General features: G+C 48.0%; 2 protein-coding genes across 2 annotated transcripts in view; both read left to right on the top strand.

Annotated features, from left to right (window-relative positions):
• LOC311428313 (uncharacterized protein) overlaps positions 1-12356 on the top strand; it is a 290619-nt gene extending 278263 nt beyond the window's left edge. Inside the window, exon 19 of the mRNA XM_084539831.1 lies at positions 10191-12356. The gene's annotated coding sequence lies outside the window, so the exon portion shown is untranslated. The remainder of the gene's footprint in view (positions 1-10190) is intronic.
• Positions 12357-17108: 4752 nt separating this feature from the next.
• On the top strand, positions 17109-25210 carry LOC311428310 (uncharacterized protein; the record flags this gene model as incomplete). The annotated part of the gene is made up of 16 exons (XM_084539829.1): positions 17109-17127; positions 17229-17419; positions 17690-17769; positions 18092-18203; positions 19136-19225; positions 20515-20619; positions 20881-21036; positions 21179-21336; positions 21474-21621; positions 22301-22438; positions 22860-23036; positions 23575-23730; positions 23881-23982; positions 24355-24457; positions 24719-24778; positions 25013-25210. The coding sequence occupies 16 exons, from the start codon at positions 17109-17111 to the stop codon at positions 25147-25149; spliced, it is 1932 nt and encodes a 643-aa protein (XP_084395955.1). The 3' UTR covers positions 25150-25210.
• Between the last annotated feature and the right edge of the window lie 1690 nt (positions 25211-26900).

The following is a 26900-nucleotide window of genomic DNA, read 5'->3' on the forward strand; positions in this document are numbered from 1 at the left end:
GGTGGAGGAGCCCCCGGTGGAGCAGGTGGCTGTGGCCTGGAGGAGGCCGCGGCCTGTGGAGAGCCCCCGCAGGAGCAGGCCCCAGGCTGGACTGGAACAGGCTGTGCTGAGCCTGCTTTGCCCGTGACGCTCCTTGTGGAGTGATCTCCCTGTCCTTCTGGCAGCCCTTGAGCCCTTGCCAGCCTCTTTTCTCCCCTTGGCGTTGGAGGAGGGGCAGGGAGAGAGCGCTTGTGCTGGAGCTCAGCTGCCCAGCTGAGGAAAACCACCACGGCTCTGTCTTGCCGCTGCTGCAGCACGCTGGTAGCAGCCAGCACCGTCTGTTCTTCGAGCCTCAGCAAGCCCACAGCATCTTCCCAGAAGGGATCCCTTTCCTTCACGCCTAAGCTGGAAACTGCAGAATAGTAAAGAAAAAAACATATATTTACTCTTTTACTTGCAAAAGGAGTAAGGGGGGAAATAGTTTTCAAAAGACTTACTGCCTTTTGTCTTTTTCTAGAATTTAATATTATCCTGTTGGGATGCTTGTAATTGTGTGGTGCTCAGGTATCAGATACCAATTGTACTAACCATCATACAAATACAGAACAAAAATTAAAAAATAAAAAAAAACAGTTTTTACCCCAAATACTTACAACCTAATTTTTTTTTTTTTTTCTTAGGCTGCCATTTGTGTGCCATTAATACTCACCATGGCAGTGAACTGAGGATTGTTGTGGCTATTCGGAACAAACTACTTCTCATCACAAAGAAATACAATCCATGCAACAGTTTAACCAGCAGCTCTCTGCCGTCATTACCTGAATCTCCAGTAGATGAGTTCCAGTACATCTGGGTATGTGTAATCTAATCACTAATCAGTTTTACAGACTGGGCAGCACTCAGCTAGTGGAGGAAAAAGGCAAAGAGCATGCATTTTATCATCTGGAACCTCCAGACAGATGTAAGTGAAAAGCAATACAATGGAGATCCATCATTGATATGCCAAAGAAATATTTCAGACTTCTTAAATTGTCATCTTGTTCTGTATCATGCTTCTCTGCTTAGATTACATCCTTGTAAATTCATGGAGTAATGCAATATTCACACTAAGAGCCTGAAAAAGAGAATAATACTATTATTTATCTCATAGGAAATATGCCTTTCTGACCCTCCAGTGGCTATGACACTGGTGGATGGACCTACTGGAGACAGTGACGATATGATCTGTGTGGCGTATCGGCATCAGTTTGATTTAGTTAATGAAAGTATTGGGGAGTCCTATAGACTGCATCATGTTGAAGCAAACAAAGTAAATTTCTAGCATTTAAACTATTTTCTTGCAGAATTGGTCCATGCTGTGCTGACCTCCTGGGAGCAGCATTTACGGAGATCCTTTACTTTTCACTTTTTTAACTTCTCCTTTAGAGTTCTCTGAGGCATTTTTTCCTTTTGGAATGTGTGATAGTAATCACTCCTAAGAGAGGTAGTTATAAGGTATGACATATTAGGAAAGAGGCTGTGTTTCAAGCTCTGGAATATTGTTGTCAGTATAAATGCAAAGCCATTTTTTCTCCTTCCTTAGTCAATATTTTGATTTTTGTCTTTTCTTCATGGTCTCAGTGTTTTATTCTTTAGGAGGTTGCAGCAAAATAATTTCAGGTTTTGGCCACCATTACCTCATTCAGATTTGCCTATTTGCATGTACTAAAACTGAAATATTTGTGTATATCTTTTAGTTCTAAACTGCTGCCCAGCCAAGTAATACATTATCTGTATTTTACTAACTGGGACATAGGGTTGGGATTTAAGTAAACATCCTGATTTTTGGAAAAGGGTTCAAATGTTTCCTGTTGCTGGGAAGATAATGATCTTCAGCATTTTGAAAATCAAATAATTTCAATAATTTCTTAATATGGATCTGAATGTATAGCTTTAAGCGTAATTAAAAAAAAAAAAAAAAAGAAGAACCTTTTACAGGGTTACTCTTGTGTTCTGTTGACTTCTCTGCTCATAATGGTATAAGGGACATCTCTTTTGATTTGATGCTTCTTGTTGATTTTTTTTTAAATCATCTGTGTTTTTATTCAGATTTGATGATGAAGAGGGTTGGTACTCCTAGCATTGGCAATACAGTGTTAAGATTCTCCACAGCAATGGGAATCTATTTTAATCTGGATTAAGAAGGAAATACAATTAAAGAATGTGGACAGTCAAGAATCGCCCCCCTCTGTTCTCTTCCCCAGTAACCCTTATTTCCTTTGAGAACACAGACAAAGCAGGAAGTTAATTAGATCTGTGCCAGTGATTTTTGTGTTGTTGAAATTGGTTACCAATTTCCACAGGTCACAAAGCAGAAATGTCTTTCAGTTGCTACAAAGGATGGGTCAAAATGTGTTTTGTATAGATATATATAAGCTTCCAGGTCTGTTTAACAGTTCTTGCCTTATATTTGTCTTAAATCAAGAGAACACCTACTTTATTGCACAAAGGAAAGCCATGAAGTTCATGAAGTCAATCTCCAGCCCTGCCCAAGTAGCAAATAGTGTGGTCTAGGAGACATTTGTCTAATCCAGTCTTAAGTATTTCATGAGGGAGGTCTCCTTTTCTGAATGTATATACTACTACTTATGGGTGTCTTGTTTTTCTTTTAATTTAACTGTAAAAGACAAATACAGGATTAAAGTATGAGAATATAAGTAGCCTATGCTATGCAAAAACCATTTTAGTTTATCCAGCAGTGGTTCTCAGTTTCTAAATTCAGCTTATTCAGTAATTCTTGAAGTACATCCACATCAATCAATGTACCTGTTAGTGGTTTTGATCCAGTAATTGGCACTTTTGATCTTTCTGCTAGTCATGATTTTCAGTCGAGCTTTTTAGATTTCACTTTTTGGAAAGAATTGCTATTTTTAGCATAGCATGTTAATTCAAAGCTACCCTGAAATATCTCAGTTTCCCAAAATTTATATTGTCAAGTAAGTTAGGTATGTTTGTATCATTTTATACTGTAGGTATGTATTTATACTGAAGGTACAAAATTGAATAGGCATTACTGAAACACAGCATTGAATACAAAAGAAATTGATTTCCATCCTATCGGCATCCTGAAAATGAATCACAAAAAAGAAATAGTTTTTTTTTTTTTTTTTTTTTTTTTTCTTTTATCTGTAATTGTGCACCAACTGATTTGATTGCTTCTTAGTCAAAACCTGGTCATAGTAACATCAGTATCCTATCTGCCTGATCATTACCCTTTCCTATTATCATTGCAGGTAAATTTTGTTGCAGCTATTGATGTATATGAAGATGGTGAAGCTGGCCTACTATTATGTTATAACTGTAAGTAGTTAGGGAAGACTGGAAATGATAATATCTCAACATGTAATTCTTTCTTCATTGGAGTTTAGATCTGTATTTTAAAGTTTCAGTGTTTCATGGAAAGTATTTCAAAATACTTTTTTTTTTTCAATTTAAGTGCATATTGGAAGGACTAGAAATGGAAGTACTGTTTTATTGTGGTGTGTGTAATTGGACAGACATTACCATCTTACTCACAAAAGTCCTATTTCTTCAGATCTATCTTATTCTTTGCCTAGTCTCACACTGGGTGTTTCTAGGACATGTACAAATTAGTATTCCACCCCTTTTCTTCTTTCTGCTTTCCCATTCTGTCATTGTGCTTTCTTTCCTTCTGCACACTTCTTTGTGCTGGCACATTTCAAAATTGTAATTCTCTTAATCTCTTTTTATAAAACGGCCTTGGATTTCATATGGGTATGCTCTTCTGTGCTGTACACATGTAGTTTTGCTTTCAGTCCTCAGGAAAATCAAAGTTACGAGTATGAAACGTCCTTTATGAAGTGATGCTGAAGGACAAAGCACAACTTTCTGTTTCAGATGGCATGTCCTATTTGCCTTTCTAAAGAGAGCATTGATGGAAACAGGATCAATACATCTACGTATTCTAGCATTGGCCGTTAGATTGGTACCACAGGGAAAAAGTCTCTAAAGTGTATCTTTGTATGCTCTGTGAGGCCTCATTGGTTTCGGTAGTTTAACAAATCCTACCTAGTTCTGGTTCACTCAGTACTGCTTCAGAACTAAAAGGTCTGAGACAGAGCAGTGTGAATTCCCAAACCTGTACTTCTGTGCAGAATCAGTCCTACTCTAGTAGGCTTGTCACAGAGCCAAAGCTAACAAAGTTGGTTGATCCTTAGGTCCTAAAGCCTGTTGCACAGGGTTGCAGCAACTTGAATCCCTATTTGTAGGGCCCTGTCACAGGGAAACCTCTTATGGTCTTGTGACAGTTTTACAATTATGAAAGTATCATCATGGAACAAGTATGAAAACACATGATTTGACAGTGTTCTAAGTTTGGATTTCAAACAAGACCTTTTTTTTACACTTGTGGATATAAAGTTAGTTTAAGTTTAAGGACAGCAATTACAGAAAAAAAAAAAAAAAGAGATTTTACCTAAAAATAGAGAAGTAGTAGATTCACAAGTTATATGATTAATGAAATCTTGGTATCTGTAGTATGCCATGTGTATTACAATCCTCAAAGAACACAAACTGTGCTAGTATGTGGCTGCTTGAAGGGTAGTTCTTACAGTCAGAGGGGTACAGCTCTGCTTATATCACTTTCAGAAATGTTCTTAACTATTCCTCCATCCATAGACAAAGTAAGGAGCTGATGGTTGCTGAAACAGAACAATACTTACTTTGTGAAATCTGACAAGGTATTAAAATGTAGCTCTACTATTTTTATCTTGTAAATGTATTCACAAAGGAAGCACGTTTCCCTTGTGGTCTGTTTCGATATAGAGGGTTTTCTACATAAGTGTTTGATATTTATCTGTGTATTATCCACACTTCTGTAAAATCTACCTATAATGTTGGTGTTTGTCATTTGTGCTGTAAGATATTGGAGGTTTCTTTTTTTCCTTTTTTTGTTACAGATGTTTGCCAATATAGAAAGGTGTATCCTTTTAATGGAGGTTCTCCACTCATCCAGTCATCGGCTTACGACTTTCACTTTAGCTGGAATCAAGTTCCTTATGCTGTTGGTAAGAACATACCTCTTTTACCCTTTTTTCCTTACTGTTTAGGCTTGCACTTGGCTGTTGGTGGAATTGCAGCATGTGTGCTAGGAATATATAAGAATAAATCTAAAATTAAAAATAATTTAACATACATAAATCTATTTTTAATATAATAAAATTTAATAAATATGGGTTAATAAATTCCTATAAATAAGAATTTCTTCATGGAGAGGGTGGTTAACCGTTAGAATGGACTGCCCAGGGAAGTGGTGGAATCCCTATCCCTGGAGAGGTGTTGACATAACACCAAGGTGTTGAAGGATTTTTTGAAACAGCAAAAAAAACATGGCTTGCTGCAGCTGAGCAAACCAAGCTACCAGGGCAACTATGAGAAGTTCCCATGACAGTGTTCCCACATCGCCCAATTGAGGAATTTAGAAAAATATTGTTACCAGCCTCTGGCTTCAAGGACAAGGTCTACGTGACTGCTAATCACAAGAGGGGTTGTCTTCTTGCAGGTGGGGTTGTTTTCTTGTAGTTGTTTGTCTGAGTGCTTTTGACCAATAATCTTGTGTGAAACACTGTCCGCCCCTGTTAAGTTCACTATAAAAGTTAGGCTATTCGGGCAATAAAATGGAGCATGATCTGACTCTACTGGTGTCTGTCGTGCTTTCGGCCGTGCTTCCTGCAACACTGGGGTGCCCATGAGTGATGCTTTTGTGCCCCATGGAGGTGCTTGCTTGCTCCAAGCTCCAGCAACTCTCTGTATCCCACAATCATCTCACCTAGGTACTGAGGCATTTCCAAGGGAACTCAAGCATCTCCAGAACATATTGACATCTTTCTTTGACACCCAAGCATCTCCCTTTGGCAACCAGGTATATGCTGTGAGAAGCCAGGCATCTCTGCTGGGCACACAAACATTTGCCTGGGGAAACCTCCTGAGGGACTCAAAATCTCCACAGGGCACCCCTTTTGAGTTCCCAAGCATATCCCCCCACCCAAAAAACAAAACAAAACAAAACAAAACAAAACAAACAAACAAACAAACAGAGGGGAAAAAAAAAAAAAAAAAAAAAAAAAACACTTCTTGAACGACACAGCACAGAAGCATCTTCCTGGAGAACACAGGGAACTTTGTGGTGCACCCAAACCTTCCAAGGCTTCCAAACAATTCCCTCGTGCTCCAAAGCACATCCCTTAATATGCAAGATTCAAGCTAGGGAACCCAAGCACCTCCCCACCTCCTGAAGTCATCATGACAGGGCTCCCAAACAGTTCCTTGGAGACATTAAGCACCTACCTAGAGTATTCAAGAATCTACCTGAGATAAGAATATCCGTCAAGCACCCAAGCATCTCCATAGTTCTATCTAATATCTTCTTGGAAGACCCAAGCACCTCTCTGTGGAGAAGTAGCATCAACCGTGGGCACCCAAGCATCTCCATGGGGCACACAAGTAAATCCTTGCAGGACCCAAGCATCTCCACACAGCAATGAAGTACCTCCTTGGAGAAACCACACAAGCATCTCCCTGGGGAACACAAGCACCTTCCTGGAGGACCCAAGGATCTCCCTGGAATCCCCAAGCATTTTTCCAGGGCATACTAGCATCTCCTCGCTTGATCCAAGCAACCTTCCTGGAGCACACAAGCATCTCTCTGGAGCACCCAAGCACCACCCCAGACCATCCATGCACTTTTGGGCTCCTTCCATTGAAGACAAACATGTCCCAGGGCACACAAGAACTACTTTGGGCACCCAAATAATTCCCAGATCACAAAAGCATCTCCCAGAGGCACCCAAGTACATTCTGAGAACGTCCAAGCATCTATTTGGAGCAACCAAGCACTCACTGGGTCATCCAGGGATGTCCCTGGAGCAACCAGACATGCCCCTGGGGCACCCAGGCATCTCCTTTGAGCATTGTAACATCTCCCCAGGGCACACAAGCACCTCTAGGTACAAACAAAGATTGCCGGGGACACAAAAGCCTTGACATGGAACTCAGAAGCATCTCCCCAGGATACACAAGCACCTCAAAGGATAGCCGAGGTCCCCCATGGGGACCTCCAGCCCCTCCCAATGGTTCATGAATACGTCCCTGGGGTACACAGACATGTCTCTGGAAACCCAATACATCTCCACAGAGCATCCAAGGTTTTCTCCGGATCACTAGGAACCTCCCTGGGGTATAAAAGTATTACAGGGGCACCCAAGAACCTCTCTAAGGCACATCCATCCCCAGGCAGAGCTCCAGGCACTCCAGCTGCTCCTTGACAGGGAGGGCGATGCCCCTTCCTCGTGTCCCCAGCCTGCCCTTCCTAAAGAGCCCGTGTCCTTCTATCCCAACACACCAGTCATGGGAGGCCAACGTCTCCTCTGTGCCAAAGAGGTCATTTCATAGCAGCGGGCGCAGATGGGGCTGAGGGACTCAGTCCCTTCTTTTTGCTTTAGTCTTTGCCAAAAATCTCCCTCTTCTCTGTGCTCAGGGATATGGGAGAGAATCTGAAAACGGAAAAAAAATGTGGGTTGAGGTAAAAACAGTTGAAGGGGACAGAAAAGGAAGGGAGCATAATAACAAAGGAATTAGAACAAGCAAGGACAGCCAGCAGCATCCTGGGCTGTGTGAGCTGGGAATGGCCAGGGGATGCAGGGAAGGGATGATCTGGAAGATGGCATCCAGATTTCAGGTCCCTAGATCAGGAGGGATGTCAGCGAGCTGCAGAGGGTTTAGCACAAGGCCCCCAAGATGCTCTGGAACACTCTGCCTGTGAGGAGAGGCTGAAGGTGCTGGGCTTGTCCAGCCTGGAGAAGGGCAGGACGAAGGGGACCTCCTCTGGCTGTATCTCTGAGGGCGTTGTGGAGCACACAGAGCCAGGATCTTCAGCTGGGTTCAGAGTGGGAGGACAAAAGACAACAGCTGGGAAGGTGAAAGAGGAGAGCTTCAGGCTGGAGAGAAGGCAAAAAGCCTTCTCACCATGAGCTCAGCCGGGTATCACCCAGAGGCTGTGCAGTCTCCATCTTCGCTGGTTTTGCAAAATGCAGCAGAATCAGGCCTTGAACAGCCTGTTCTGACCATGCTTGCGACAGCTTGGGCTGCAGGCCTCCTGAGGTCCCTGCCAACATGTCTTCTGGTCCTTTGACCTCAGGCCCGATTTCTGGTGCTGACAGAGGAGATGCTGTGGGGACTGAATCTTCTTGTGCTGTAGGGGATCATCTAAAGCCAGGCAGGTGAACTCCTTCTCTTCTCCCTTGTCTGTAATTGAAGCCTGGCAGGCACTGCCTCAGCCACCTCTGCATTACACCTCAAGCTCCTATCTTCCAGTTGTAAGCACCTGAAAGTCCATTGTCTGGATGTGCTCTGAGGTGTGGGAAGAAATCTGAAGTTTTCTGGGGTGTTAATTCTCTCCCTCTTCATTCTGCTACTCTTGTAGCTTGCTTCATTTTTCACTTTCTTTCCTTCCTGAAAGGAAATGCATACTCTGTGCTGGCCATAAAACTGAGCAAGTGTTCTACTTTTGCCACTTTTCCACATCTCCTGGACTTTTCGCCTGGAAAAATGAACATTGCATGGATGATCATGGCCTTGCTTTCCTCCATCTCTGCAGAAAGGTCAACATTTCAGTGTGATTCACTTTGTGCAAAGACTGTGAATTGTCATGAACATTCCCGGGCAGATAAGGTTTTTAAGGGGCACGGGGCTTTGTACAAGACACAGAATAATCTTATTTAATGTTGTTGGCCTAACAGTACTAGAAATGTTTAGGAAAATGTCAATAAAAATGAAAACAAAACAAAGCAACAAAATGAAAAAGACAAAGGCAAAGTTCTAAAACATTGATACATTGCTCTCCATGGGAAGCCTGTCCCTCTCCGTTGCTCTCAGTGCCGGTGTGCAGACAGTTCTGTGGGGAAAAGGGATGGGAGTTGATGCAAAGGAGCTGTAGCATGCAGCTTCAGACCTGAGTGGAGAAGTCTGATGGGAGAAGTGCTGCAAGTCCCAGGTGGCTCCTGAAAGAAATGGTGGGGCTGGGGAAGTGATGAGCAAGGTTGACCACAGAGTGCCTGGCCTCAAAGGACTGCTTTCCTAAGCTGACCAGACCTCCTTAGGAGCGATAGCAATGGGAGATGGCAGGGAATTGAAATAAATCAATAAGGAATCCAACTTGAAGAGAAAACTCCCTTATTATCAATTGTTCATTGAAATCTGCCTCATTCACTATCCTCCCGAAATCTCCCCAATTAGATGTACAAGCCCTGAAGCCTTGAAAGAACTGCTGAGCAGAAAGAGGGCACAGGAGGTCTCTCTGCATTATAATGAGCCCCAGGGTGTATTTGGTGCTGAGTCCATGGGCCTCTGATGCTGAGAAAAAAAAAAACAACACAGGCTATCAAGAGGTTAAAGCCAGAAGAAATGCTGAAATTTCCTGTAGTGTTAATGGATCCCACTGGGGCCCATTACCACCACAGCTCCCCTATGGACTTGTTAGTGAAGAAGATGGGAGGCAGTGATGACAGGCAGGCAAAGGCAAAGTAAAGGTGGACATGTTAGACACCCTTGAGTAATTTGCCGAGCAATCTCATATATCCCAATACACCTGTAAAATTTCAAAAACTGATTGCTCAATGCTTGAGTTCCCCAGTGGGTTTGCAAATGCATCCAAAATAGCAGCTTCTTTGCTTGACTCTTAGGCAGTATCTTTCTGCCATCCAGTAGGATCCACGTTTCTCCCTACTGCTCAAGACTGTAATAATTTTTCCAAAGTTTGTTCAAACAGGTTAGAAGACTCAATAAACCCCTGTGGTAGTACTGTCCGTCGTAACTGCTGTCTCCTTCCTGTTTCTAGGTCCTCCCATTTAAAAGCAAAATAATCCCTAGATTTTTCTTCTAATGGACATGCCCCATCCTTCAGGTCTATTACACTATACCAAATATGTTATGGGGTGTCCTGGTTTCAGTTTGGACAGAGTTAATTTTCTTCCTGGTAGCTGGTAGAATGCTACCTTTTGGCTTAGAATGAGAAGAGTGCTGATAACGTGCTGATGTTTTAATTGTTACAGAGCAGTGCTTACACCAAGCCAAGGACATCTCAGCTTCTCACTCTATCCTGCCAACGGGCAGGCTGGCGGTGCAGCAAGAGCTGGGAGGGGACAGACCCAGGACAGCTGACCCAAACTAGCCAAAGGGGTATTCCATACCATCTGACGTCATGCTAAACAAAATATAGGGGTGACTAGCTGGGGTGGGCTGGACTGCTCAGGGTTAGGCTGGGCATCAGTCAGCGAGTGGTGAGCAATTGCATTGTGCATCACTTGTTTTGTACACATTATTAGTAGTACTATTATCATCATTATTGTTATTACTATTATTTTCTCTGTCTTAATAACCTGTCTTTATCTCAACTCACAGGCTTCACTTTCCCATTTCTCTCCCTCATCCCAGAGAGGGTGGGGGGAGGGTGAGTGAATGACTGTGTGATGTTCAGCTGCCGGCCGGGTTAAACCACAACATGGTATCAAATGATTTAATAGTGTATAAGGATTTGCTACTACCGGGAATGTAGTCACTGTTCTTCAATTCACAGCTCTTAGATCTTGGACCAAATGGTATGTCCCATCAGCTTTCTTTACGGGTAATATAGGCATATTATGGTGGGACATACGTTTTAAAGACCGTCCTTGTAATAGCTGGTCTATGACTGGTTTTAATCCCTTCCTTCCTTCTAATGGATTGGGATACTGTTTTATAGGTTTCTGGGATTCTGTTATTGCTACCATTAGGGGTTCCATTTCCAACTTTCCCAGTTCCCCTTCCTTATACCATACTCGGGGATCTATATCGCCCTCATCTTTTGTTAATGCATATAACCAGACTTTCCCATTTTCCCCTATAAGCTTTAAGCCCATTTTGATAATCAAATCCCTTCCCAATAGGTTATATTCTGCTTCTGGAACAAGCAGGAGATCATTAAGACCCACATGGGTCTCAGATTCCACCTCGACGTTTTCTAATATTGACACAGGGAATATTGACATCCTTTTGTCCCTACCACAGACATTTGCTTTTTCCCTTTTTTCAGTCCCCTTGGTATATTCTGAATAGTCAATCTTTCAGCCCCCGTATCTACCAGAAATCAAACTTCTTTGTGGGGACCTATTAATAACTTTATCAAGGGCTCTGTAGATGTTTGGGTCCCCAGAAGGTATAGCCCCTGACACCCCTAATCTTCTTTAAATATTTTCTAAGGTTGGTCATATGGAGGAGGCAAATTATCTAGGGGGTCCCTCCCCTCCTTATCTTCTTCATCCTCCTTTTTGTAATTAAATTAAATATATGAGTGGTGGGCAATACCGTTAGTCCCAACTAGGCTGCAGCATACTTGTTCTCTTCTGGATCCATGGGTATTCTACTATTAACATAAATGTTCAATGCCTGACAGACCCAGTCCTCTGTGGACCCAAATATCGACTAAGATACATGTACATGGGATCTTAAGGTTTCTTTTGGCTTTTTAACCATACAAAATGAATCATTCTTGCCTTATCCTTATGTTTAGTGCTTCTAAAACTATCCCAATATCTTAACAGCCCTAAGGGACTATCCAGTGGAGTATCTGGTAATTTTTCGCTCTTTTTAAACCAGAGGCCCCTCCTCAAACCTCCTGAGTCTAAGGATCTGCTTTGTCCCTGACCCATTCCTGGAACTTCTTTTTATACAAAAAAAAAGTTCTGAAACTCATGCCTGTGCCTGTATGTAAAGGTGTCTTGTGAGTGTTATCCCACCCACAAATACCTAGAACAATCACTTCGGTCCTTCACCGGCCGAGTCCCTTGCGGGATATTGGAACTGTGGTTAGAAGGCCTCCGCACTCGCTTCGGAACTAAGTTCCATCTCAATCACACCCTTACACACAGTCACACAACTGAATCCACCCAACCGAACGGCATACTCACAAAACGATAAATCTTCATTCGGATTGTGAGATATGTTCATCTGATTCATGTCAATAGAGAGCAGTTCTGTCTGTCTCTGAGTCCTGCACTGGCAATGTAGTTCTTCCACAGATGTGGTTTCTTCCCTTTCCTCCCCGTGTCCCAGTCTCCCCCTCATTATAGTCAATTTATCAAATCTTCAGAAATATTCCTCAAATCCATGAGCCTATTTGCTTTTGTTACTGATTCCGAACTCTTATTCCTAACAGTTACAGCCTTTTTGCCTTCTTTGTGGTTGATTTAGCACTGCTATAGATGTGACTGGAGTGTCTCTGTGAATGGCCTGTGAGGAATGTTTTAACAATTCGTGAAGTGTCAATAAAGAGCTATTTGTATTTGGATGTTCTTTCTTTGAAGTCTCTGATGTCTGGGGGTTTCAGAACAACTGCTAACAACTAGTGACTGTTATGACTTCTGAATGGGACACTATGCAAGCCCCTGATATCTGGCCAGGAGATTAAGGAGAAGAAAGAAGCTGAAGGACGGCTAGAAGACAAAACTTGCAGGGAACGCTGTGTAAGCTTTTGACATGCTGCCAAGGAGTACAAAGGGGAAGGACAAGAAAAAAAACCTGAGAGGAAGACTATGAGCCTTCAGCATGAAAGACCCCCGGAGACCCCCAGAGGGACCACCAGAGACTGATACGCATGCTCCAGTTGGAGGGTTTGGATTCTGGAAACTAATTATAATAACCCATTTTTTTTTAGAAGTAGTAATGAATATGTATCAGCCTAGGAGCATAAAAATCAGCTGCTTGATGTAACTGGTGTGCGTCTAGGTGGAGCGGAGACTCCCGACGCACCCAGCGCTGTTTGCTTACCTCTATTCTTTTAATAAATTGTAAACTTTGATTATAATCCTATTTTGGGACTGAGTGATTTAGAACAGGATCTTCGCGTGCAGAATTACGGGTTTAATCCAGAGGAGGGGAGAGCTCTTTGTTCTTTACTTGCTTCTTATGTTCGTAATCCTGCTGGGCTCCATACTGCTTCCTGCAAAGGGCCACAACGAAACAAGGGTGGGGGCACCTCCCTTAGCGGTTCACAGCCTTGGGAACCAAAAGGATCACATTGGGGTCACCAAATTGTTATAAATTCTGAGTCAATTTAGCTTTATAAGATTTATTTATGGGGTCAATAAAAGGCAAGGAAACAGCGCTGGGTGTGAGGGGAATCTGGGCTCCTCCAACACACTCACAAATTACAGCAGGTGGTTGTTTTTTATGTTTCTAGGCTAATACATATTCATTACTACTTCTAGAAAAAACAGGGTTAGTATAATTAGTTCCCAGAATCCAAACCCTCCCACTGGTGCATGCGTATCAGTCTCCAGTGGTCCCTCTGGGAAGTCTACAAGCCTTCTTGTGCTGAAGGCTTGTAGTCTTCCTCCCAGGCTTTTTTTCTTGTCCTTCTCCTTTGTCCGTCTTGGCCGGATGTCAGAGACTTGTGCAGCGTCCCCTGCAAGCTTTGTCTTTTAGTCGTCCTTCAGCTTTTCCTTTCTCCTTAATCTCTTGGCGGATATCAGAGACTTGCGTAGTGTCCCGTACAATAGTCACAATAGTTAGAGTCAGTGTAGAGATATAGTACGGGCCATCTTTCTCTTTCAGCAATCTCTAGGGCTAGTTGTATGGCTTTTACTTCTGCATACTGACTCGACTCGCCTTCCCCTTCCATGGCCTCCACAACTTGTCGTGTGGGACTCCACACAGCAGCTTTCCATTTCCGATGGCTCCCTACCACACGGCAGGATCTGTCAGTAAAAAGACATCCTGCCTTCTGTCTTCTGGCAACTCATTCCCGGGCAATTAGCTTTTCTCATTCGAGTCTGCTGTGTAATTAATGCTATTCACTTACTCCACATAGCATCAGCTGCATGGTGTGTAGTGGGAATTTTCCCTTTGAACATCAAATGTAACACTGGTAGCTGTGGTGCCAACAGGAGCTGTGCTTCTGTACCTACAGCTTCTGAAGCAGCTCGAACACCCTCATATGCCATATCTCTTTTTCAGTTGGGGTGTAATTGGCTTCTGATCCTCGATCGCCCCAGCTCCAGAAACCCAGAGGTCGAGTTTCTTCTGGGGTTTTCTGCCAGAGGCTCCAGGTGAGCCCATGCTCTGCAGCTGCAGTGTAAAGTATGTTTGGCACAGCTGGTCTGGTACAGACAGGCCCAAGGGCTACCGCACGAGCTATTTCTTGTTTGTTTTGTTCAAAGGCCTGTTGTTGCTGCAAAATAGTTTCTCTTTCAAGTCACTCAATATAAAGGACTCACAAGCTGACTATAGCCTGGAACATGCATTCTCCAGAATCCCACAAGGCCTAGGATAGCTTGTGTTTCTTTATTGCTAGTCGGTGGAGACATTGCCGTTATTTTATTGATCACATCCATCGGAATATGGCGACGTCCATCCTGCCATTTTACCCCCAAGAACTGGATTTCCTGTGCAGGTCCCTTGACCTTACTCTCTTTAATGGCAAAACCAGCTTTCAGGAGAATTTGGATTACTTTCTTCCTGTTCTCAAAAACTTCTTCTGCTGTGTTGCCCCACACGAGGATGTCATCAATGTACTGATCCCAGCTGCTTGCCTTCATTGCCTTCTAATTGTTGGCTATTGGCCCCAGCATCGAAGCAGCCAGGTGAGGATGTGTTCACCTGGGCGTCGACTATAATCCTTTCGTATTTCTCACAACTCACTCAGGGATAGGGATCAAGTGGTTTCTGTTTCCTTTATGATTTCCATCTTCCTGCTGTTTTTGTGATGGCTCTGCTTTAGAGATGCCTGCCCTTTCCCCTTCTCCCTCCTTCTTAGGAGAGGCTTCTTCCCTTACTAAACAAGCTGACTTCCGTTTCTATTGTTTTGACTTGACTATGGGGGCGACTGATACCATGGTTGGTCCTCTGGGTCAGCCACAGCATGTGTTATCTGGTCATCAGAATCAGAGACTTCCTCTCTCTCTTCAAGGTGCTGGATGATGTTAAACGGTGTTTGATAGGAGTAAGCCAAAACCCAGGACAATGCTGCAAGCTGTCGTTCTCTGGCATTATCAGGGTCAGGACATGTGACTCTCAAACGTTCCATCAGGTTTTTAGGATTTTGCATTTGTTCAGGGGAGAAGTTCAAAACTATTGGAGGAGACACCCATGACAGGTACCTGCCTATATCCTCCCACACATGTTGCCACCCGTCACAAGACTGTTTCAAGACAGATTCCCAGGTAAGCTTCCTAAACAATCGACTAATCTTAGAGAGAAGAGGAAACCCATTATTCAGAATCAGAAATAGCAATATACGGGTTACACATGGATATTCAGAATACTCCAAAACTGTTGTAATTAGCCCACTGTGAAAGAAGGAGGAGGTACCATTCCTGATATTATTCATAAACTGACATCCAGATGAGGAAAAGAAGGCAGTGTAGTTCTGAATATTCTCTAAAAGATAGTTTCCATGAGACCCAAATGATAACAGTGCAGAGCCTGAATGCCAGACAAAACTCAAGGCCAGTGCTTGGCAGCACAGTGAATTAAAAAAAATAAAAAATGAACACAGATTGTAGCACATTCTCAGATTGGATATAGAGGAGAAAGGACAACATGACACGGATTGCATGACATATGATCAAACGAGCCAATATTAACATGACACTGAACATGGTGACTAGCAAGTAAGTGTGCTAGTTGTAAGTGTTTTAATCAGTTCTTTTATCTCAACCCTTTGAACCCCACATTAGGCGCCAAAATGGACTGTGGTGGTTTTACTGTGCTAGGCAGCTAAATACCACAACCACTCTCTCACTCCCCGTCCCTAGATGAGGAGGGGAAGAAGTAAAGTATGGAACAACTCACGGGTTGAGATAAGGATAATTTAATTAAAGGGAAAAAATATTAGGGAAAGATTATTATTAACTAAACAATTTAACTATAGGGGAAAAAATGAAAATGTACCAACCCCCAGAAGTGACAAACAACACGACAGGAAACACATACAGTAAGTAATGTGCTATATAACTCGGTTCAGAAAGCAGGTATTTAAAATTTAACCTCTTCCAGAACGTAAGCAACATGAAATAACACTAAAGAACTAAAGGTTCTTTATAGAACTAAAGGTTTATGTCCTCACGAAATAGAACTATTTAAGTACACAGATCTTTACTGCAAATATTTTTACAAATGAAATATACGGATTTTTTTTCTTTTTAAATGGCCCTAAGGAGAATAATATTCATGAATCAGTTGCATCGCTTTTCATTTAGGGGAGATAAAGAAGCTCAGTCCTCTCTTTAGATTTCGGTTGAATGCATGTCATGATATGATCAACACTCAGCCCGCAATCAGCTTGGGTCTTTTGATCGCAGTAAGATGTAAAACCCTTGAGCATGCATTAAATTCTCCCATTTTCCTTGGCTCCTAAAAATAGCATCAACTGCAAGACAATATGAAAATTTATGGAGCCATTTCCTGGGCCTGCATGCAAGAGCAGCCCTGAGAGGAGCTGAGAACAAGGGAGGGCCCTGAGCCAGCATCACCCAACCGGGGGCATGACATCACGAGAGGACCCTTTGTGACGCACACTGCTGTTACCTGGCAATAGCCGGTGCTGGCACAACAGCCCCGCCAGTGTCCGTCAGGACAGCGAGGGGATAGGACAGGAGCGAGTGGGACTGGCGAGGAGCCCCCAAGTGCAGCCCACGTCTTTCCCCACTGCCGGTGGCCGTCCCGAGCCAGCCCTCTCCTCACCCTCACCCCTCATCACTCGCAATGGAGGAGAGACCCCCAAGCCACCCCAGGGTGGCCTGGGAAGAGAGTGAGAGCTCCGATGAGAGCAGCTCTGTATTGGAGCCCTTCGAGGTGGAGTCGCAGCAGCCTGGTGAGTGAGTCTACACTGGGGTGCGCAGGGCTGGGGCCAGCCGTGCCCCCTGCTTGAAGCCAGTGCCCCCTTCCCTTGCTTCATCCTGAAGCCCCTCTACAGTAATCCTTGCTCTCCTTCTGTCTTAGATGCTAGCTGGCTACCTGTGTACGAAGAGGAAGAGGAAGCTGTGGACTTCATCAAGGCCTTCGTCAAAAACCCAGAAAAGGTAAGAGCAGCCCTTTCCATGGCGGCTGTGCCTGCATGTCCTGGCCGTGCCCCGGCTCTGCTGCCAGGCTGCTGCAGGGCTGCTGGCTGGGCAGAGCTGCTGCCCTCCAGGCGTCCCACACAGCTCCGCACCCCACAGTGCTGCAGTCCTGCTGGCTGTGGCTCCCTCCTCACACTCCCTCTTGGTATCTCTGTGGCTGCCAGGATGATGTGCAGAAGATAAAGTTCCTGAGGAACATCGTCACTGTGTGCACAACCGCAAAAGAGAAGGGCTTGTTAGAGGGCCTGGACATCTTCTGCTGCAGAAATATGCTGACAGAGAACATCCAGGTGAGGGGATGTGTGGCGGGCTGGGGAAGGTGGCGAGGCTCTCTGGGCATTGGGCAGGGGTGACTGGGGACAAAATGCATGGACGTTGAGTTGCTCCCTGTGAGATTGTGGATGCTGCTGGGACCTCAGTGTTGGAAGGCGCAGGGGGCATTTTGGGTGCCGGTGCTGGGCTGGGGACCCCAGGGCTCCTCTCGTCCTGCCCAGCAGTGCTGGCTCTGCTGGCGCTGGGTATCAACGGCTGCCAGGTCCCATCCCGGTTTTGCTCTGCAGGTGCTGCTGGACGAGGAGCCCAGGGACAAGCTGTGCACAGTGGTGCGGCAGCAAGCCATGCTTGCTATCTCTGCCTTGAGGTATGTGCCCTGTCCTTGGCTCAGCTGGCATATCCCTAGGGCATGGTCCTGGCAGATCTGACCCTGGCAAGGAGGCATTCACCATCCAGGCAGGGCCTCTGCTCTCCCCTGCTCAGGGCTTGTCCAGAGGACAAAGGGAGTACTGAAGCTCTCTGCTGGGAGGTGTGAGGACTACCCTCTTGCCCCGGCCAGCCTCATGGAGGACACTGATCCCAGCAGGGCTCCCCATCCCTCCCTTGGAGTTCTGCCTATGGGAGGTCTGTGTCCACCTCCCTTTGTCATGGAGGCACTGCTGCCAACACCAGTGTCCCTCTCTTTGCAGCACAGTGGAGGTGGTACTGGAGGATGAAATGATATTTCTGTTACTTGCATCCTTCAAGAGCGTGTTCTTTCTTCCTCCGAAAGAGGAACTGGACATTCGCCTCTACGAAACGGTACGTGCTGGGTGAGCTACAGGAGCCCCCATATCTCTTTGAGCTACCTCCTGGCTTGCCTGTATTTACAGATGACTGAAGATCCTTGCTGGGCAGGGTCTCAGCCTTGCTTCACCCCATCACATCCCTCTCACCCTTTCCTTGAGGCCTGGTCTGCACACAGCACCTTTTCTGCCCTGAGGCCTCCACCGGGCAGCGCGCAGAGCTGCAGCTGTCCTTCCTTGGCAGTAAGGAATGTGGTGGTTTTACCCTGCAGGACATCTGAGTTCCACCACAACTGCTCTCTCATTTCCCCTCCACAAAGGGAAAAGTGGAGAAAATACGATGGAAAGGGCTCAAGGCTTGGGCTAAGGAAAGGGACATCCCTCAACAACTATCATCAAGGGCAAAACAGGCTCAGAGTAGGAAGATTAATAAAATGTATTACCTATTTCTAACAAGCTAGAGCAGTAACTCAAAAAAAAAAAAACTGGAAATGCCTTCCACCATCCACCCTCTTCTACGTCCGTCCGTCCCCAGAGGAGCCGGGGAATGGGGGTTGCAGTCAGTCTATAACGCTTTGTCTCCACTGCTCCTTCACGGTCCCTCTCTGCCCCTTCTCCGATGTGGGGTCCCTCCCACGGGATGCCATCCTTCACAAAGTGATCCTGTGTGGGCGTCCCACAGGTAGCAGCTCTTCAAAAACTGCTCCAATATGGCTCCGTACCATGGGGTCCATCTGTCGGAGGCAAACTGTTCCAACATGTGTCTCCCATAGGTAGCAGATGCCCCCAAACCAACTGCTCCTGCTCCTCCTACTCACAGAGGCCACCCCTGCAGACCCCCAAAACCGTGCTATGTAAACCCAGTACAAGGGGGAGTTTAGCACATTCTCTTGGAGCTGTGAAGAACCACTGAAAGCCTGACAACACAAAGATTTGTCCTTCTTGCAGACCCTGAAAAGTATGGACAACATGCTGCAGATGTTGCTGATCAGCCCTCCCACCTTCAGCTTCACGGTGAATTTGTGCAGTATCTTGCAGGTTGGTAGTTTTCACAGTGTAGGCTTCACAGTGGCTGTTCCTCACCCAAGAGCAAGGTGACATATAATAGTGAAGAGTGCCCCCTGTGCCATGCACACAGACCATAGTGCATGCCAGGCCTGTGCCCAGCACACTCAGGGGAGCCAGGGTCTGTCCACCAAGCTCTTCTAGGGCCCCGCTGTCCCCTGGCTGCTGTCAACATCCCTTGCCCTGCACAGGTCCTTCCTGTGTCACAGCACAGCTTCCTCGCAGCACTCCTGGGCCTCCTCTGCCCCCAGAGCTCTCCTTGCACCAAAGCAGTGGTGAATTTGAGAGAATTTGAGCCCTGTCCTTGTGCACCACACTGGCAGCATCTGGAGCTATCGCCCTGCTTTCCTTGTCCCCTGTGTTTTCCTTGCCAGGTGTGAATGGGGTAGAGTTCTCCTGGGACCTGCCCATCCTGCACAGGAACCCAGCCCCAAAACTCTGTTCTCCTGTCCTCCAAGTAGACATATCCCTGTGGCTCCGCATAAACCCAGGCCGTTTCTGCCTGCAGTGGTTTAACCTGGCCAGAGGGTTGAGATAAAGCCAGTTTATTAGGACAGAAAAGAAGGGAAAATAATCATAATAATGATTATAGTACTACTAATAATACACAATGCAATTGCTTACCACCTGCTGACCAATGCCCAGCCTATTCCTGAGCACCCGCTCCCCCCACCCCAGCCAGCCCCCCCCCATAATTGTTCAGTGTAACGTCAGATGGGATGGAATACCCCTTTGGCCACTTTGGGTCAGCTGTCCTGGGTCTGTCCCCTCCCAGCTCCTGCTGCACCCCCAGCCTGCCTGCTGGCAGGACAGAGCGAGAAGCTGAGAAGTCCTTGGCTTAGTGTAAGCACTGCTCTGCGACAATTAAAACATCAGCGTGTTATCAACGTTATTCTCACCCTAAATGCAAAACACAGCACCACACCAGCTAGGAGGAGGAAAATTATCTCTATCCTAGCTGAAACCAGGACATTGCTCCAAAAGTCAGCCTTCATGGAGAGGGGACAGAGAACTGTTTTGGGGGCGGGAATGGGAAGGAGCTAGGCCTTCCCCGGCATGGCATCTGCCTACTTGCCTGGCTACAGGGTTGGCCTTGGGATTTGTGTGAAGGGACCCCATGGCTCAGTGACCCACTGAGGGCTTTGTTCCAGCTCTGGGAATCCCTAATGAACATTGTGACTCCAGCCAGGAGTTCAGCAGTGCTGCGTCTGCTGGAGCAGTTGTCAGCTCCCAGAGCAGACCAGCAGCTTTGCTTCCTGCAGGTGCTGCTATGCTTCACGAGCTCTCAGAACAAAGTTGGAAAGGAGAGAGCCATGGAGAGGATCTGGAGGCTGATTGGTTTCGTTTCTACCCGTTTTCATCACGAGGTAAGGACACAGGCACCCTCCAGCCAGGCTGTCTGCCCTTCCCTATGTTCCAGAGCAGCCTGCAGCTCAGGGGTGCCTGTGAGGCAAAGCTGGCACAGGTGGGGGCCGTCAGCACAGCTCTGCCCTGAAGGGAGGGTCTTTCTTTCTCCTTCCCCCTGATCTTCCCTCCCCAGGTGCTGCTCTCTGACTTATTGTGTCGTGTCTTTCCTCCCTCCCTTCCTTTCTCCCTTCCTCCCTTTCATCCTTTTTTTCCTTCCATAGCCAATTGGAAAATACTTCCAGTCTTCCCAGAGGACAACCATTGTCCTCAGGACACTTGAGACCATTAGAGACTGCTGCATCGATGACGAGAAGAATCAGTGGGCCAAGTTCACGCTGGAAGTGGCCGCGAGAGACTCTGCCTCCTGGCTGATGGATGTAAGCAGCGGATTGCCCTGCCCCTGAGCCCTTTCATCCCTTGCTCACATCCTGCCTCTCATACCCAGCAGCAGTTCCAGTGGCAGCTGGGCAACTGGCTGCAGTCCAGCGGCAGCCACGTTCTCTCCTGTGTCCCTTCCAGGTGGAAACGATTCTGAGATTCCTCCATGAAAACCTGAAAAGGAGCGACAGCACATCTTTACTCCGGCAGAGCTTCTTCTTAGTACTGAAGGCACTGACTAACCAGTTTCCCAGGGAAGCTCTCATAAGCGTGCTGACCAACCTTCCGCCACTTGACAGGTACCACCCCAACAGCTCCCTAAGCACACAGCGGGTCAGGGCCAGGGCTGCAGGATAGCCTGGGACCTGCGGGGCTTGTCTGGGTCACAGCTTTGTGGCCAGGGCAGCCCTGCCAACACAGTGTTCTGGGCTTGCAGCACTACGCTGGACATGTGGAAGGTGATGCTTTCCTTTCCAATGACTTCAGAGAAGATCTTGCAGGAGCTAGAGAATGTTCTCCAGGACAAACGGGTGTGTGCGTCTCTGCAAGCCCACCCTGTGCACACCAGCCTTCTTAACTTCGCTGTGAGTAACCAGAGAACACACCTTGCTCCTCTTCAGGGCTGTGTGTGCTCCTCCAGGAGAGGCACAGTCCTCTCCCTGCCCCATCTTCCCCAAACTGTCGCCTCTTCCAGGACTCATAGACACAGCCCCTTAGGGCCAGCACCAGCCCCCCTACATCAGCCATACGGGGTCCCTGTGCACAAAGACGAAGCCTACCCCTTTACAGGCAGTGCTCACTTTTCTCCATCTCCGGCATCCCCCTACCTTGCCCTTCAGAATGGAAAGCTGCAGCAGTGGCAGGGCCAGGGGTACTATCACAGCAATGGCTGAGGCTGGGACAGAGCCATGGTCTTTGCACAGCCTGGGCAGGCTGTGAGGCCGGGGACAAGTAGCACCTGTAGCCTGCCTTGTGCCAGTTCATGCTGCTCTGTTGCTCCTCAGAGGCATGGCAGCAAGAGGCTGCGGACAGCCAGAGGGCAGGAGGAGCAGGCAAAGAAAAGGTGCCGCGTGGTGCCATGCACAGGGCACAGAGGGGCCCTGTTTTCTTCTGCAGGCACAGCTGCCCCAGGATGAGCATCTGGACAGGCACCTGGGTGCATGTCCCCCACACCCTGCCCTGAGCTGCCAGGGGAGCCAGGAGCTGCGTGGTGATGGGCATGCTGCAGGCTCTGCCCCTCTCTCACGGCTGTGTTCTTTTCAGATGATGCATCCAACTGAACGTGTACTACTGAATTTATGTGACCCAAAAAAGCTCCTGACGCTTCTGAGTCTTAGCAGCCTGCCGATCCTCTGGCTGGTGCTCAGAGCCCTCGTCATGCTGTCGGAGACATCTCAGATGGTGAGTCGGACTTTGCCAAACAAAGCCCTGTTGGCAGCCTGGTGCTGGGACAGGAGGCAACACCATGGCTTGTCATTAGCTGGGAGTCAGGAGGTGGGGTGATGGTGGCGGTGGGGCCTGGTGGCTGCCTGTGCAGCGTCCCAGGAGCTTTCCAGATGGATTCCCTGGGGGACATGTGCAAAGCGGGTGACTCAGGGGGGGAAACAGAGCCCTTGCTCTCATCACCTCCCTTCCCCATGCCCTGCTCTCCCAGCTACTTAATCACCACATTCATGGCCGTTGCCTGATGGAAGGTTGCTGGTGAGATTCCCATGGCAGCTGCCAGGAAGTGAGCAGGAGGCTGGTGCTCTGGAACCAGAGCATCCTGGCCAGGGTGGCTGTCCACCTCTTGACTAAAAACATACGGTGTCTTTCTGTACAGGTGACGGACGTGCAGGTCCTGCTGCCAGAAGTCATGGAGGCTCTGCAGTATGAAAACACGCACATCAACATGAAGGCCCTGACTATCTTCAAAAACGTGATTCGTCATCTGGAGAAGAAGGAGGCCAGCCCCATCGCTCTGGCACTGGCTGGGAGACTCCTGCCTCTGTTTAACGATGTAAGACTGCTGTTGGTGACTGAGCCCCACAGACGGGCACCCTGCAATGGCACTGCCCTTCGGCCCAGGCCTGCGGGCAGCACTCACGCCGGGCCTTCTCCTCTCTCTGCTCCTCTGGACTCTTGTGGGCTGTCTTCTGGGCTCTGCAGTGCAGCAGGGCTTCTCGCTGTCAGGTAGACAACTCAGCACAGCCAAAAGTTCCCTGTGCTGAGGCAGAAAGGCAGACGCTGAGGAGACAGAGTGTGCCCCAGAAGCCTTACCGAAGGCCAGCCATATATCCTCCTCAGCCCTTTCCCAGGGGAGCTCTGCTTTGACATAGCTGGTGCAGCTACTAGTAAAAGTGGGCTGGCTTGTAGCACACTCCATGGTACAGGCACCCCGTGCAGGAAACCTGTTGCTTTGCCTTGTGCGGGCCTCCAGCTCCTTTGTTCTGAACACGAGGCTTCACCCTTCACATCAGCCACCCTACGGCCCTTGCTCCCCATGGACAGGGGGAGGCTGGCAGTTGGAGAAGTCCTCCTTTTGTCCTCCCTAACAGGTGTCCAGTGAGGTGCGAGAATGCTCCATGCTCCTCTTCAAAGACTTGATGGAGTCTGTGCTGTGGTGGAAAAAAGGAGAAATGAAGAAGACCGTGCACAGGGCCATTATTCCACTGCTTTTCCGGATGAGTGACGAGACTGAGGGTGTGGCCAAGGTACAGATTTCAGACCTGGCCATTGACGTGGGCACTGGGTGTGCTGACACCAGAAGGGTATTCTGGGCATGGGGGGGCCAGGGCAGCAGGCAATCAGACACTTTAGGTATGTGTGTGCGGTGCCATCTCCCTGCCTCTGCTTCTCCACAGGTCTCTGCAGTAGTCCTACTTGCTTGTGCAAAGTTCCTGAAGTGGAAAGAGCTTGAGCAGCTGGCTCAGAACGAAGACGTCATTAAGATTTGGGAGTACTTGGTAAGGAGAACCACACAGCCCCAGGCCCCATATGGACAAGCCTGTCTGACATGCCCAGGCTGCTCCAGCCCAGAGTCCCCCGCCTGCTGCTGCATCGTGGCTCCGTTCCCTCCAGCACAGAGCCCCAAGGGCTCTTCTGCAGGCCCCTCTGCCTTCCCCACCCCCAGGATGCGGGAGGAGACCCTAGCCCATCTGGGCCTTGGCAGCAGGACAGAAGGGTCTCCTAACTCTTTCCAAACCTCAGCCCCACAGAGCTCCTGGCTGGGAGCTCCGGATGGCCTGGGGGAAAGGGGAAGGGGGGTGCTGGCAGGAGGGAGTCGTCCAGCTGGCTGGGGAGGGTCTGTGAGCTCTGTGCCCTTGTGCTTTCTCCAGCTCAAGCAGAAGAGGAGCAGGGTGGAAGGATACCTGCAGCAGAGCCTGCAATACCTGAAGGATGCTCAGGCCAACTTGCGACAGAAGGCTGTCAAATTCATCGGTAAGCCAAGGCCCTGCTTCCCTGTCTGGGCCCTGCCCTGGCAGCAAGGCCCAGCCCTGTGGGCCCTGAAGCCCCTGATTGTACCCCCAGGAGCCCTGTGCCTCCCTCAGCCCCCTGCCCATGCACATGGGCCTGGTGTGTGCCTTGCTCAGGTTCCTCCTTGGGCACTGTGCTTGCAGGGGGGTTGGGGGCGGGGGGCAGCGCCTGTCTATACCAGAGGCTGTGATGGGGAGCAGGATCTGACTGGTGCTCTTTTCCTAGCGTTTGCTGCAATGCACTCCAGGGACCTAGACAAAGAAGACCTGCATGCGATCATCACCTGTGAGTGAGGGCAGTGCTGGGGGTGCTGGGACCAAGTGACAGGGGGCAGAGCCCATGCAGTCTGCAGCCTTGTCCTGCTCCAGGGAAATGCTGCAGGGGCAAAGGGACGTGCTAGCCAGACCTGTTCCTGCTGGCCCTAGAAGTATACAGTGGGGTTGGCACGGTCCAGAGTGATGCTGGATGGTCTCTGTAGGTCAACAGGTTTCATCTCTGCTCTGTGTCTTTCTGTCGCAGTCCTCCGAATGCAATGTGACACCCATCCATCGGTCCGTAACCTGGCAGCTGCGACCATAGAGATCCTGCAACGTCAAGTACAGCAGCAACCCGCATCAAGATGGGCTAGGCTAAAAGCACTGCGCTGCTGGCCGTGAAAAGCCAGGGAGCCGCAAAGCTTCCCTGGGGAAGATCTCTCTGAATAAAACTGCAACTACACAACCAGTCCCTTGGTATCCTTCAGTATTTGTCTTATGTGGCAAGGTTTTGATAGGGGGGTTCTGCAGGGGCAGCTTGTGTGAGAAGAGCCCAGGGGATGCTGCAAGGCAAGCGAGGACCATCCCCAGAGGGCTCCAAAAAGGACTCGCTGCCGGAGGAGCCCATGGAGGAGGAGGTGGATCTGTCCTGAAGGAGGCTGCAGTCTGTGGAGAAGCCCCAGAGAAGCAGACTCTGGAGTGGAGCTGCTGCCTGTGCAGAGCAGCCCACAGTGGAGCAGGAGGCCCGGGCCCCCCTTCCCCATTCTCCTGTGCTGCTTGTGGGAAGGAGGTAGAAGAGTGTGCAAGCGAGGAAGGTGTTTCTCGTTTGCTTTCGATTCTCACTGCTGTAGTTTGTTATTGACAGGAATAAAGAGAACGATGTTTGGGTGCTTTGGGGAGATGTGTGTTTCCTCAGATGAGAAGCACTGGTTCACTGGAAACAAACTCGTGTCCCCCTGGGAGGTGTTTGTGGACCACAGGGAAGTGCTGCGGGTCCCCAAGAAAATGCCTGGATGCCCTTGGACGTTGTGCTTGTGTACCTTGAGGAGATGCTACATTGCACAAAGGAGATGCTTGCATGCTCCAAAGACATGCCGGGGTGCCCCTGTGTTGTGCTTCCTTGCCCCAAATCTAGGCTTGGGCACTCTGGGCATGTTCTTGCGTGCCTCCACGAGAAGATGCTGTGCTCCTGCAAGGTGCTTGGATGCCCTGAGGAGATGCCAGCATGCCCTAGGAAAATGCTTGGGTACACCAGGGAGATCCTTGGTCTTCAAGGGAGGTGATTGCGTTCTCCAGCAAGGTGTTTGGCTGTCCCGTGCTGGTTTACCTTAGGGAGATGCCTGGGTGCTACAAGGATGTTCTTGGGTGCCCCTTTTACACAGCTGGATGCCCACAGTTGATGCTGCTCTTTCCCAGGGAGGTGCTTGGGTCCTCCCTCCAAGGAGATGCTTCTTTTCTAAGGGGAGATGCTTTTGGGTAACGCAAAGAGGTTCTGGGATGCAACAGGAGATACTTGAAGGATGTACTTGGGTGCCCAAGGGAGATGATTTGGTGCTCTACGCAGAATCCTAACTTCTCCAAGGAGATGTTTTTGTGGTGTGGGAGAAAAAATTTTTCAGTGCATCCACAGGGAGATGCTTGAGTGCCAATAGGAGATGCATGGGTCCACCAGGAAAATGCTTACGTCCCCTGGGGATATGCTTGGGTGCCCTGCTGACATACTTGAGTGACCCAGGGAGGGGCTCCTGCCCCCCGCAGAAGCTCTGGGGTTCCAAGGGAGATGCTTCCCATCTCCAATGAGATACCTGTGTGCCCCAGGTGGTGTTTTGGAGCCTTGGGGAGACGGTTGGATTCTCCACTCAGATGCAGGAGTATCTTGGAGTATGTGAGATGCAGGAGATGCTTGGGTGTCCCTGTGAGATATTAGAGTCCTCCTGGGAGGAGCTTGTGACCCAGAGGCAGGTGGTGGCAGCCTCTAGGGAGGTGCTTAGGTGCCACTTGCAGTGCTTGGGGGCCATGGGGAAATGCTTGCATACCCCAAGAAGCTCCTTGGGTCCTCCAGGAAGGTGCTTGGATTCCCCAGGGAGATGTTTGGCTGACCCAGGGCGATGTATGGCTTCTCCAGAGAGGTGTTTCATTGCTGGAGGGAAATT

Source organism: Aythya ferina (assembly GCF_964211825.1).
Source record: "Aythya ferina genome assembly, contig: HAP1_SCAFFOLD_42, whole genome shotgun sequence".
Classification (NCBI taxonomy): Eukaryota; Metazoa; Chordata; class Aves; order Anseriformes; family Anatidae; genus Aythya; species Aythya ferina.